Source organism: Punctularia strigosozonata, assembly GCF_000264995.1.
Source record: "Punctularia strigosozonata HHB-11173 SS5 unplaced genomic scaffold PUNSTscaffold_14, whole genome shotgun sequence".
Lineage (NCBI taxonomy): Eukaryota > Fungi > Basidiomycota > Agaricomycetes > Corticiales > Punctulariaceae > Punctularia > Punctularia strigosozonata.
The window spans coordinates 795891-809556 of record NW_006767446.1 but is presented as its reverse complement, the minus strand read 5'-3'; the positions used below and the strand labels follow the sequence as shown (position 1 = coordinate 809556).

General features: G+C 55.1%; 3 protein-coding genes across 3 annotated transcripts in view; 1 reads left to right on the top strand and 2 right to left on the bottom strand.

Annotated features, from left to right (window-relative positions):
* Positions 1–219: 219 nt before the first annotated feature.
* Positions 220–2560, bottom strand: PUNSTDRAFT_92169 (uncharacterized protein). Its single transcript, XM_007387628.1, has 9 exons — positions 2376–2560; positions 2149–2307; positions 1871–2087; positions 1716–1813; positions 1621–1664; positions 1386–1568; positions 1267–1322; positions 1182–1216; positions 220–1119 (listed from the first exon to the last, which is right to left on the bottom strand). Exons 1-9 carry the CDS (start codon positions 2550–2552, stop codon positions 319–321), a joined length of 1770 nt encoding a protein of 589 aa, XP_007387690.1. The 5' UTR covers positions 2553–2560; the 3' UTR covers positions 220–318.
* Positions 2561–4736: 2176 nt separating this feature from the next.
* PUNSTDRAFT_55158 (uncharacterized protein) lies at positions 4737–7126 on the bottom strand. The gene is made up of 10 exons (XM_007387627.1): positions 7035–7126; positions 6860–6979; positions 6645–6803; positions 6363–6582; positions 6208–6305; positions 6109–6152; positions 5867–6046; positions 5755–5810; positions 5665–5699; positions 4737–5606 (listed from the first exon to the last, which is right to left on the bottom strand). The coding sequence occupies exons 1-10, from the start codon at positions 7071–7073 to the stop codon at positions 4830–4832; spliced, it is 1728 nt and encodes a 575-aa protein (XP_007387689.1). The 5' UTR covers positions 7074–7126; the 3' UTR covers positions 4737–4829.
* A 3427-nt stretch (positions 7127–10553) lies between these two features.
* The window catches only part of PUNSTDRAFT_75048 (uncharacterized protein), a gene marked incomplete at both ends in the record, with an annotated part of 4149 nt that continues 1036 nt past the window's right edge, over positions 10554–13666 (top strand). The window contains 3 exons of the mRNA XM_007387626.1: positions 10554–11880; positions 12022–12779; positions 12834–13388. Coding sequence (XP_007387688.1) covers positions 10554–11880; positions 12022–12779; positions 12834–13388 — 2640 coding nt within the window. The remainder of the gene's footprint in view (positions 11881–12021; positions 12780–12833; positions 13389–13666) is intronic.

Below are 13666 nucleotides of genomic sequence, written 5' to 3'. Positions count from 1 at the left end.
CGGGAGGCAAATCGTCGCGCGTCTCCTTTTTTGAAGTCCTCGTCCACCACACAGATCGACACACTCCGGAACACTCGTGGTGACATCCTTGTAGAGGAGGAAGATATCTCAGGATCGATTCGTTCACATTTGGGCTAACGGCCTCCAAATGCATAAGTAACAGAAGAGCTGCCCTCAGGTATCAAGGCAGGGTGCGCAGACCGAGCTGATACTCGCGGTCATCATCTGATTATCTTCTACCGACAGACAGTGCCATGTGAGATACCACTTGTTGACTGGGCATGATACGTCGAAACGCAACTCTCGTCCACAGAGCATTCAGCTCGACTTGGCGACAACAGGAGCGCCTCCGAACAGCGCCTCCGTGTACGTTTTCAGGCCTTCCGTTCCATAAACATACGCGCCGACATATCCATCCGGTCGGACAAGCACCAGCGCCTGACTAGAATCATCCCCGACCCCATACTCGCGGAACGCGTGTCCTGCCTTATCCAGCAGCACGACATCGGCTCCTTCGGTCAGCGTCGCAAATGTGGCCTTCTGCTCGTCGGTGACAGAAGGCGATATGACCACGGCGGTCTGCACAGTCCCTGGAGGGAACGAAGCTAAAGCCTGCAGGAACGCAGCGATGATGGAGGAATCGGCGTTCTGCTTGACGAAGATGAGCGCGGTGTGCTTCGTCAGCTTGAAGAGCTTGAAGATCGACGTCGGTCCTTGGCCTTCAAGAGACGCCGCCGCCGAGGCTCGAATTACCTCCAACTCGGGTGCCTCCGGTGCCCTTTCCCCCGCGTGCACGCCGTCCTCATTGCCTGTGTACGCTCGTGAAGTGTCTTTCTTCTCTGGAGAATTCGGATCCACACGGTCGTCCATAACGATCCCGCTCCAACGATAGTTGATATCGAGCATGTAGAAATTCGTGCTCCTGTTGAAACCTTTCTTCGCGTCCTTCTCTTCACGAGTCGTCTTGTACAGACCGCCGGTGAGTTGGAGCATCGTCCTGATTACGGGATGGCGTTCGTCGTCGTAGCTAGACAAAAGAGACGGAGATGCGTGACCACCGCTAACCAGTGCCAGTTTCCAGCCGATGTTCACGGCATCCTGTAGGCCGGAGTTCAGGCCCTGAACGATGCACTTGATGTGAGCACACTTGCAGGTTCGTTTATCACGAACAATACACTGACCTGGCCACCGCTTGGAGGGTGGATATGTGCAGCATCTGTGTCACGGATCAGCGACGGATCGTAAACTAGTCTATGCAAGACCCACCTCCAGCAACGAACACACGACCTTCCGAGAACTTTTCCACCATGCGACTACTCGGCCTGTGGTGCGAAAATGGGACGTCAGATCGAGAGCACAGAAAAGATCGATGAACGTGACTGGACCTGTATTGAGCTGACACCCACAACACCTTCGAGACCTTCACGGACGGGAGAGGGATGACATCGTTCACTCCTTTCACAATATCCTCGGGATGTGTCGTGAGATGCTCTGCGTTAACTTGTTCCCCCGCCACGAGTAGCTGCCCCAGACGGGGGGTATCATATGCCGTTGGTCGTATCATCCACCTGTTTTCCTGTTTAGAGCCCAATGTGCAATGCGCTCAAGCCACCAACTCACATCACGCCGTTGGAGTCGGACCAGCTGCTGAAGTAGGCATCTGCCTAATGTATATGTCAGTTCATCGGCGATGCTCCATGTGGATCGAGACTTACCTCCGTCCATGGCTTTTCAAGCTCCACATCGCAAACCAACCATCTACCATGGAGGTCTTCGCCCTTGAAAGAGAGATTTAGGAGTTTTCGCGTTGCGCCTGGGAACATCGACCTTCAATATCCTCTCCTCACAGCGGCACTCATGATACGCTCACCCTTGGCTCCATCTGCTCCGACAATCCAACCAACCCGGAACGTGTCTTGCACCTGTTCACCATCGTCGCCGTGCTTGAGAATATGCACTGTCACCCCAGCCTCATCCTGCTCAAAACTACGAAGCGCAGTCCCGGTCTCGATATAAACGCCGTAGGTTTTTAAGATATCCGCGAGGAGGGCTACAAAGCGTGACTGTCCCAGCATCCTCATCTCAGTCTGCTCCGCAGATAGAGGTTATCAGCGCAATTATACTCCAGGAAGTTTCTTCAATGCTCACAAATGGGCGTGCAGGTGTGGGATCCATCTCTTGGGAGAGCGAGGCGATGACGGGCTCCGGCACGCCGTCCTTGAAAATGCGAACCTGCGGTACAGGCCTCGCAATTTTTAAGTAGTCATCAAGGATTCCAGCGAACTGGAGCAGTTCGAGAGATCGCGGCTGTCGTTACCAACGGATTAACCGGTCAGCAAAGGCAGCTCCCTTCCTATTTGTGAATTGGGACGAACCTGAATACCTGGGCCCCGTTCTCCTGCCTGCAGACCCAGTTCTTTCTCGATGACGCGGACAGGGGTGCCGTGCTGAGCGAGAACGAGAGCAGTGACGAGAGCTGTCGGTCCTCCTCCGACCTGCGAGCAGGAACCAACGCTGGTGAGCGATATTGATTGAATGCATCCACGATCCATGAAGACGCACGATTAGTACCGTCCGTGCATCACGATCTGTCATCTTGGAGAAAGTTAGGCCGGGGTAACTGAGGGACATTGACGGTACTTGCGGGTTTATATGTATGGGTGCCGTCTCGCGAACATGACTGCGCTGTGATTGCTCGGGTCACACTGTACCTCCGGAAGGCGTCGCAAGTGATCCACTCCGAGCGCCCATGAGCTCGATCGACGGCCAAATGCAAGTTGAGCGTTGAACGATAAACGGCTTCTACTCAGACGTACGCGCGTCGCTTCGGCCAATCACCTTGCGCCAAGTTAGTATCGATGCCGCTCGTACACGACCGCCTCTAGCATTGCCCGATCCTTACGATCTCCGAGACCATCGGTTCCATAAATTTAGATTTTACATCATCCGCCATCTACCATCTGGTGCAAGCAAGCCCGATATGATACCTCTGCTGCCCCTCATGCCTCTCCTCCAAAGAGATGCTTGTTGATGCCTGCCGCCTCGCCCACGTACGCTCCGACGTACCCATCGGAACACAATTACAAATATAGGCGCGTTTCCCTCGACTTCATATCCGGAGAACGCGTGGCCTTCGGCGTCCACAAGCGTTATATCGGCGTCCACCACAACCTTCGATTGCTGCAGGCCGGCGTCCTTCGCAATCACGGCCAGGGTCTGTAGCGTCCCGGGTGGGAATGTTCCTAGCGCAACCGCCGCCTCGCCCATAGCCGACGTGTCGACACCTTGCGGCAAAAAGACGAGTGCTGTATGCTTCATCTGCGCGAAGAAGTTGAAAATCTTCGTCGTTTCCCCCACTCGCCAACCCTGACGACGATCCGTCGGGCGCCACGTGGGCGATGCTCAGACCTGGTGCATCTGGCGCTCTATCGCCCGCGTACACGCCATCGCCCTTGCCGACGTACGCGTATTCGCTCGCTTCCTTGCCTTGGGACCCGGGGAGCATGCGATCGTCCACGACGATGCCACTCCAGCGGTAGTTGATGCCGAGCATGAAGAGCGCCGGATCGCCGCCCAGTCCGCGTTCGACGCCCTCTTTAGGCACGCGATGGAACATCTCCGTCGCGCGGTTGATCATTTCGCGGATGATGGGGAGGCGCTCTTCGTTGTAACTCGTGAGGAGGGTCGGTGGAGCGAGGCCCTTCGAGACGAGCGCAAGCTTCCAACCGGATTTGTACTGCAGATATACATACGTCAGATCGTGACCTAGGGAAAGGCGTGGACGAAACCTACGGCATCCTATACTCCTGAGTTCATGCCCTATGCGATGCTGCTCGTCCTCAGTACGTGATAAGAGCGTCGTCTGAGATGCACTGACCTGAACTCCCGTAGGTGGATGGATACGCGCAGCGTCTAGGCAAACAGCAGTCAGATCTCAACAAGGCAAAAGATCTGAGTTGCATCGAACACACCTCCAGCCACGAACACCCTCCCCTCGGAGAACTTGTTGACTATGCGGCTACTCGCCCTAGGGCCAAAACATCAGTAGGGCGAGCGCTTGTGTTTCAGCAAGAACTTACCTATACTCCGACGCCCGTTCGACGTTAATAGTACGGTCTTTTAGCCCAGTAGCGTCCCTAATCCATCGAGTAATGGACGCAGGATCAACGGCCAAGGCCGTCGGATCGAGGGAAGGTCCGCCAGCAATCAGCGAGTACAGGTCGGGTGTGTCCCACTCAGTCGGACGGAGCCACACCCTGGCAATACGAGTCCTTATGTCGATCCGATGTCTGTTCACCAGAGACCGTGGACGTACCCTCGTTCAGCTCGTGAATCAATTGGAGAGAAACTGCGATAAAAACGTGTTTCGATGTTCGATGGCGTGTGCAGCGATTGGAGACCGTGCTAGTACACGTTCGATCGAGGATGTTCGTTCAAGTCGAAAGTAGTCCATCTCGCCTCCGCCATGTTCTTCGCGGGATTCAAAAGCATCGTCGCCACGCTGTGGTCAGTTTCCGCTTCACGATGCCCCCAGCTCGCATGCAGACTCACAGATAGTTCAGGTCGATGGCTGACGCAGACGGGCCGGAAATAGCTCGATCTGTATATCAGAATATGTTCGACAGCACGTCAGATCACATCGACCCCGACGACATCGCGTACGCCCTCGACGAGGCCATCACGAAACTGCGGATTGTCCAGCCTGAACCTCTCCGATGGGCACCGTATATTCACCTGGGGATTTGAATACGTATGTCATTGATACAAGATGTACGACAGAAGAGGCCGTTCATAGAGGCCTACAGTGAATGATATTGTTTGTTCCAGACTCAAGCCTTTTCACCTACACACTCTCCGAAGACGACTTTGAGGTACCGGTGGACATCGTCAGCTTTCGTGGTGTACGCGCCGACGTACGAATCAGGGCGCACGACGACCACTGTCTGCTCGCTGCCGTCTCCCACTGGGCATCCATAGTGGCGGAAGGCGTGACCCTCTTTGTCGTGCAGCACCAGGTCAACCTCTTCGCCGAAGGTAGGTTCTCCAGTGAAAGCTTCGGGCAGGACGACGACAACCTGGGCAGTTCCAGCGGGGAAACCACAGAGCGCCTCCTGGATATCGGCGAAAGCAGCAGAGTGCGTGGCGGCCGGCACAAACAACAGGACTGTATGCGTAGTGAGCTTGAACAGCTTGAAAAGCGACGTTTCCTCCCCGGGGTGCAGAGTATACCCTTCACCCGCACGCACGACCTTCAGCCCGGGAGCCTCCGGCGCCCTGTCGCCCGCTCGCACGCCATCGTCGTTGCCGTAGTATGCCCGAAAGACGCTCTCCTTCTTCTGCTCGCCCACCAATCGCTCGTCCACGACGGCCTCGCTCCACCGGTAGTTAATCTCGAGCATGTACACAGCGCTGTCACGTTTGAACGCCTTCATCTCCTCCGACCTCATCTTGGTCCAGAGGCCGCCCGCGAGCTGGAGGACTTCCCGGATGACAGGCAGGCGCTCTTCGTTGTAGCTGGAGAGGAGCGAAGTGGGGGCAAGGCCTTTGGCGACCAAGGCGAGTTTCCAGCCGAGGTTGACGGCATCTTGAACCCCCGAATTGAGACCCTGCATTGAAGCGTGGATTGAGCGCATAGATCTAGCTTAGTGAGAGGCTGTCACGTACCTGGCCTCCAGTCGGAGGGTGAATGTGAGCGGCATCTGAAAATACGGCGTTGTTGAGCATGTACGTCGGCTAGAGCGTGCACGATCTGACCTCCGGCCACGAATACTCTTCCTTCGCTGAATCGGTCGACCATACGACTACTCGGTCTACACGTTCAACGGGGTGAGGGATAGCGCTATCGAGCCAGTGCGGAAAGACTAACCTGTACTCCGAAATCCAGTCGACCTTGGCCAGTTTGATGGCAGGGTCGGATATGATGTCGTGGGCGACTCGTAGGAACTCTTCAGGGTGCGCCGCAAGATACGTCGTATCGATGCCATCACCGACTATTGTGGCTTGCGCGAGATCTGGGGTGTCGAACTCCGTCGGTCGCACCATCAGACTGATTGGCATATCGCCAAGAACAATCAAGCTCAGAATTCTGGGAAACATGCAGCTACACACCATCGTTCGCGGGGATGGCCGAACCAGTATTGGAATCGCGTTGCCTGAGAGGTGTGCATGAGCCAACGTTCTGCAGACTGTGACGAATGAAGAACCAACGTCTGTCCAGGGCTTCTGCATGCGCACGTCGGCGACGACCCACCGCCCCGCATGCTGGTCGCCATGGAACGATAGACCAAGGAGCTTGCGAACAGTACCTATTCGACGATTGGTATCAATACGGCGCTCATATCAGATGATCGGACACGGCTTGCCTCTGGCTCCGTCAGAACCCACGACCCAGTCGACGTCAGACGTTTCGACGACCTCCGTCCCGTCCTCGCCGGTATTGGCGAGGCTGACGGTAACCTTGTCGGGATGCTGCTCGAGCCCGCGCAGCGCCGTGTTCGTCTCGACGTGAACACCATGATCCTTCGCTAATCTATCCGTAAGGAGCGCGCACAACCGCGACTGGCCGATCATGACTCCCTTCGCCTGAAAAAAATTGCACGACTGATCGACCAACGTGCAGCCCGCGCCATGCTACGAGGACTCACCATAGGGCGGGATGGACTCGGCTCCATCTGCGTCCTGGGAGCGACTGCCTCCGGCACAGCCTGACCGAGCTTGTACATCCGCGCGGGAGCAAGGTCTTGCGCGATCTTCAGGACATCTTCCAGAACACCTGCGAAGGAGAGCAACTCCTGGGTCCTCGCCTGCAAGTTCTGTAAGGGAACGTTCTCGAGGGAGCTTCATACCCGAAGTCCCGTACCTGGATGCCGGGTCCTCTTTGCCCTAGATGTGTGGTCTTGTCCTTCTCGATGATGCGGAATGGAACGCCGTTGCGAGCGAGGACAAGAGCGAGAATCAAACCTGTGGGTCCAGCTCCGACCTGTAAGAGTTACTTGAGCGTGATACTTGAGTGGAACACGGATATATGCGCGCACAATGAGGATAGATGGAGACTGAGAACGTCGTTCGCCCATATTGCAAACCAAGTGGCGAGATAAGCTGAACTTTCGAGTAGCATGAGATATACGGTAGCTGGAACGTGTTGTGTACGGGTGAAGGATCCTGGGCTTTATATGCGTCCAGCAGCCAGCGATGCGTGGGGTCGACATCGTCGCCTAAGAGCTAGGCCCTCTCCGTCTTCCGTCCTGTCGTGACATTCCAGGGGATCGGCTATTCTCGAGTACGTTGTCCAGGCAGTGCTGTGCGTCAGCCTTCGGCATGGACGATGAACACGAAACCGTTGGGATCGGTCGACGCGTCGTCGCGGCAGGAGGCAAGTTTACGCGTCTGCGTTCCGCGGCAAGCGTCCGACGTTCGAGGCGTCGTCGCAGAAAGGCATAAACCACATTTTTCCGAACCTCCATATTCCACTGGACACACCTTGGTCGGATGTCACCAGAAGGAACGTTCGAATGGGAGAAAAATCCTCGACACCTGACGCGTCTACACGAAGCAGCACCGCTCGACAGATCTGGCTTACACAAAATCCTTGAACGCGGCATGTTATGTAATAAATGGAAGCATGGCATCCCCAAGTTCGATGTATCAAACTGTAGCGCAAGACTGAAGCGCATCAGGAATCGACGTTTAAATCACGAGTAACCGCCCTCCAACTGCGTGTCGATATCCAGCAACATGGTTGCACGAGCAGGCGATGTCATTGATCTGAATTTTACGATTCACTACCGACGAAAAGTGAAGTCCGCATGAGGTTTCCGTCCGTGCGTTTGATTCCGCCTGTGTTCTAGCAGGGAAATACATACGTGCGGCATCAGAGAAAGGGAGGCGACGTCAATGGCATATTCACACTGACTTTATCGATCGAGTACATGCCTTCAGCCATGAAGCCCTTCCTTCTTAAACCTTGTTGACCATCCTGTGACTTGTCCTGGCGGAGGACGAACATCGTCTACACAAACCCCCGAGATGCCGGTGAGAGGGCACGCCGCGATAGGCTCTGCTGGCGCGATGAGGTTGCAACCATCTCTCGGAGCTCCGCCCTTGCTGGGGCGGTACGGGTGCATCTTCATCAGGGGGCGGTACAACCTCTGGAGCCCCCGCAGGGCACCGATGGACGACTGTAACCTTGACTTCGGGCTGAAATAAATCTCATCAGTAGACTGCAAAGACGCCGTGCGTATTTTCAGAAACGAACCTGGACGCCCACGCCCCTCGGTCCCGGCCGACTCATTGCTCTTCTTCTCGATGATGCACGTAGGCAGTCCGTCGTGCGAGAGCATAACAGCCGTCAGCAGACCTACGGGCCCTCCTCTCACCTTCGTGCAGATATTACGGTCAGCGAAACAGGATCGAGGTCGACAATCGGGTGACGACGTCGACACACAAGTGACAGCGACGTTATTCTGTCGTATATCTCATCGCATAAGTATTGGACTTCACTGAATTGCGAATACCAGAGCACCGGGAAATGCGCTCAATTCACAGAAATCCCAGGGCGGCTTAACAGTCGAGCCGTCCCTGCTTCGTGGAGGCGGAAGTAACGTTGAGCACAGTGTCATAGCACACCGACCGACGTCAATGGCAGCAAAGCCGCAGTAGTGGCATTAAGGATAGTTCTGTGCTGCCTGACAAACTTGAGGTGCGCTGTCGGAAGAAGTGGCGGCTGTCCGCTCCTTCCCTCCTTCTCTTTGCCCTTGCCGTCGACATCGACAGCGGCGCGAGGAACTTCGGTGGGTATGGCAAGCGGAGAAGGGGTGAGCTGGGGCAAAGTATGGATCAGGATTGCCATCGTGCACGCCCAAGTTGACAGCTTGCTCCCGCGTCGCTTGCGCTCAGACTGCGAGTCTCGCACTGGTGGTATGGAAGACGTCTCGATGAGCTTCGACATCTCGGTCTGCTGCTGCTGCATGCGCATGCAACCAACGTTCTCGGGGCGACGCGAGCTCCTCCCAACTGCGACGTGGTGTGAAAGGCGACCTTGGAGCGTCGGCGGACGCCGAAGGCAGCGGGTTGCTGCGATATCATCACGTGCCCGTGGCGCCTCTATTGCTTGGGCTGAAGTCTGCTGCAGTGCTTTGCGCGTTCATGTAACAAATCAGAAGTCGCCCAGCATACACCATCTTCGTTGTATCTGGACTCGTGGGTCCATGCGTCAAGGCTCGACACTCAACAGTAACATCGCCAAAGCGATGCTGAGGTGCTGGCGGACGTCCGACGCCCTCAGTGTGCCCCTGCGTACACGATCAGGCGAAGATCATTTAAAGCAAGCAGTAGTTCTATCTGAAAACGCTGCGTCGTGATCAAGGAGTGTTCTGAATGTGGCACCGCGGTGAACAGCGTCTGGTTGGGTACTCCGGACGCCCGATAAGTTTGAATCACCGGGAAAATCAGATTTGACTAACCTTACCCCTTTCTTCTATCTCGCGGGCGGAAACTGCGAATGTGTTTGGAAAACCGATAGCATAGTAATATATGATGGGTCACCCAACATAGACCCATGATCACATTTTCTTGGAAGGCGTACGAAATTTCTGTTAAGTTCGACGTTTCGGGTTAGTAATGACTCTGATCTGAAGTTCTGGAGAGTTCTCAGTTCCTTCAAGGCGGACAAGACGAAAGCTTGATTAGTGCGTCGGCTTCATGAAACATGGGACATCGACGCGCTAGTGTCTCTGCAGAGCTACATCACACCCCGTCAGGCATGCTATGGATAATCTGATCAGAGCTATTTCTACGAGCGCGATGCTGTGATCCCCGCGCCTCGCATCTGCAGAGCATATATAAAGGAACAGTCCAGTCCGTCGATACAGCGAGCAAAGTGACCAACATGCAAGACGAAGTCGAAGCGGATACGACAACCGGTATGTTCAGTCACTTTTCTCTGCCGTGGTGATCGACTGGCGTTCATAATGACTGATTCCCTTGACCGTACGCAGAACCTATCACAGTGGGCCGAATCGTTCATGGCCAAGATGGTCGCAGCATTAATGGCGGACAAAAGATCTGCGAGTGCGCGGGTAAGTCTGTTTTGCTCTGCTGCTTTAAATATTATCCAACTACACCTTGCAGCAGCTACTTCATCTGAGGCGAACGAACGCTATGATATAGCACTCCAACTCCACCAGAGATTCTGCCAGAACAGCGATCTCGACGCCGCAAAGCAGTGCATCGAGCACTATGAGGCCCTCCTATTGGAGGCACAGGGAACCACTTCCTTCAGCGCGACAATCCCGAATCCGGAACTGGATATTTCGCTTGACCCCCGCCCCAAGCTATATCACATACTCATTCGGCTGGCTGATCTATACGTGGATCGTTATAGGCACAGTTACGACCAATGCGATCTGGAGCTTGCGGTGAAATATGGGCAAGAAGCCTTGTCTATATGCCGCACGGCGGGAATACGCTGCCCCACGGTACTAGGATTATTCGGGAACATTTTGGATAGCAACGCGGAAGACGTCTCCCGGAAAGAAGATAGGATCGTTGCAGAGTCGCTCTGCAGAGAAGCTATCTCACTCTGCGCGACGGGAACCCACTTGGCAGCAACTATTCGCCTTAGTCTGGCATGGACTCTGCAGATGTTATCCAGAATTAACGGATCTCACGCTTTGATCAACGAAGCAGTCGACATCCAGCGACAGGCCTTGGTTGACCTGCCTCCGTCTCATTGTTACGATCAACATCGACACCTGCGATTCCTAGGGGTGCATCTACACTACCGATACGAAGTTTTCGGAAGACCAGAAGATTTGGATGAATTCCTTGATGTTTCCGCGCAGGCCGTGCACTTATGTCCAGAGATGCACATTGATCGATGCAAGACCGTAACTGAGATGCTCTGGGCGCTATATGCGAAGGCTGTGCGCTCTGGCGCTGTCAATGAGCTCAACAAATCGATTGAACTTGGACTGAACACTCTCAAAGAAGTTTCTGGTGCTGGGATGGGGCGCGCCAGATGCCTTGGTGTGGTAGGAGATCTGCTCGCCCTTCGGCATGAGCTCGCTCCATCAGATGGGCGCGAACTCGAGAAGTCAATCACTCTGACCCGGGAAGCTTTGCAGCTATACCCTCCCAACCGAGCAAACTATAGGGTGTGCGTGGACCGCTTGGCACTCGGATTGCGTTTGCAGTACAACTGGACTGGAGAGATAAGTTGTCTCGAAGAAGCTATTCAACTCGGGCGTTCTTCAATCGATTCAATTCCAACTACCCACCCTCAGCGATTCATTCCCGCTCGCAATCTGGCGCATTCACTGATGCTCCGCTTCAACGAGACAAGGCGCATCTCTGATCTCCATGAAGCCATCAAATGGGATCGTAGTGCCCTGGCAAGCATTGGGACCTCACATACGTCCTATCCGGAGATTTCTGCTCAAGCTGTCTCCCGTCTTTGCATGTTATTTGACGCTCGGGGCTCGTTCGAGGCTTTGGAAGAAGCGATTACCCTCGGCAACACCGTCCTGGATACGATGGCTTCCGATCATATCCAACGCAGCGATGTTATCCTCGAGCTGTCAAAAGCTCTGTTACGCCGCGGGAGACATCAAGGGAACGTCGCGGACATCGACCGCTCCATCTCGGAGCTAGCACGTATCAAGGAAGTCATGCTTCAGCGAACAGACGGTCCTGAACTTCTGAGCACCCTCGCCGACTGTCATATCGTCAGATTTCGCTTCAATCGCGGCTACAAAGACGCGAACGATGCCTTGGAGATCATGACTGGCTTATTGGATAAGCTGCCTCCCGGGCGTCCCGAGAAGTATCAGTACCTCGTGAGTACAGCGGAACTCCACATGGAGATAGGAACACCTTACCGGAGTATCCGGGTCGCACTCTCGCATTTAGCCAGTGCTCTATCCGACGAACACCGGGACGTTCGTTCTCGGATTGAAGGAGCACGTCGCATACTTGATATCGCTGTGTCGCAATATCAGGATATCGTCTCCTCTGAGGCCGCAGCAGATCGCCAACTGCTGGATATCTTCGCTCTTGTGGGGGGACTTCTGCCCCGAGTGGCTTTCTTTGATCTTCATCTTCATACCCGACTCCAGTCTCTAGCTATCGGCCAGAGCATCGCTCTCACCGGCGCATCTCACGCGCTCAACATCGGTTCATCTCAGAAAGCTCTGGAAATCCTTGAGCAGGGCCGTGCGGTCTTCTGGACCCATGCACTACGCTTGCGCTCTCCGTTCGAGGCAGCGCCCAAGGAGCTCAGAGCACGATTGTTGATCCTTGCCCGACAGCTGGAGAAAGTGCGCGACAGCTCGTTTACGGGCGAGAACCCGGGGGCCGTCGAAGCGGACATCGCACGGAGAAGGGGTCAGATCGAAGAATTCAACGCGCTGCTCAACCAGGTTCGCAAACTACCTGGACTGAACAGATTCCTGCTGCACGACGAGTTTACGACGCTGAGAAAAGCCTCCGAAAGAGGACCGGTCGTAGTGTTGGTTTCCAGTGCGCTGGGGTGCCACGCTATCCTTCTCAAGCAGGGGGGCGACTGTGTAAGCATTCCTATCGAACATCTTCCTGATATTTGGCTCGCACATTCCGGCACGGAGTGGCGATCGATCATCGTGGAGGCGAGGGCGGAGATGCGCGACTGCAGAAAGATGAAAAAATCGAAAATCCCGAAGGCTCGAAGGACGGCTGCCGACGAAATCTTGCGCCAGTTATGGATTGAGGTGGTGAGACCAGTCCTCAGTGCTCTAGGGCTCGAAGTATGAGATAACCCTCTACATTATCGTGGCATAAGGCTCACCAGTCCCTTCTAGCCCGCCGAAGGTCGAAACCGTCCTCGCATATGGTGGTGCCCTACTGGAAACTTTGCTCACTTACCGATCCATGCAGCCGGTGCCGGCGGAGAGTGGTGCTCGGATTACGTCGTCTCCTCCTATATACCGACCATCGGGTCCCTTCTTGCTGCCAGAAACGCGTATTCTCCCATCCTCAAGGAGGACGTTCAAGCGCTCGTCGCTGCAACGCCTCGGTCGAGCATGTCGCAGTGGAGCGACCTCATCAACACGCGCGAAGAAGCGAGAGCGATCCGTGCGGTCTTACCAAGCGGATCCACGATGGAGCTGCCTCCCGCAGACGACGCTTGCATTGAGGGCGGAAACGGGATCACGGCGGAGACGCTGCTAAAGCTGCTCCCACAGACGAACATCCTTCACCTCGCGTGCCATGGCCATCAAGATCTGGAGAATCCGTTGCAGAGCGGATTCATTCTGCGTGACGAGAAACTCACGATCGAACGACTCATGCCCGTACCCCTCCCTCGCGCGGTCATGGCATTCTTGAGTGCATGCGAAACAGCCAAAGGTGACTTCGTGAGTACCAATACCGGTCGAGATCATGGTGCGACTGAACAACGTGCCCATGCAGAATCAGCCTGATCAGGTGGTCCATCTCGCGGCCGTCATGTTCTTCGCAGGATTCAAAAGCGTCATCGCTACGCTCTGGTCAGTCCCTGTTTGCGGCTATCCACCTCTATTATACCGACTTACAATCAAATGTAAAGGTCCATGGCGGACGCGGACGGGCCGGAGATAGCTCGATCTGTATACCAGAAGATATTCAGCGGCAACTTGGATCACATCGACCCCGA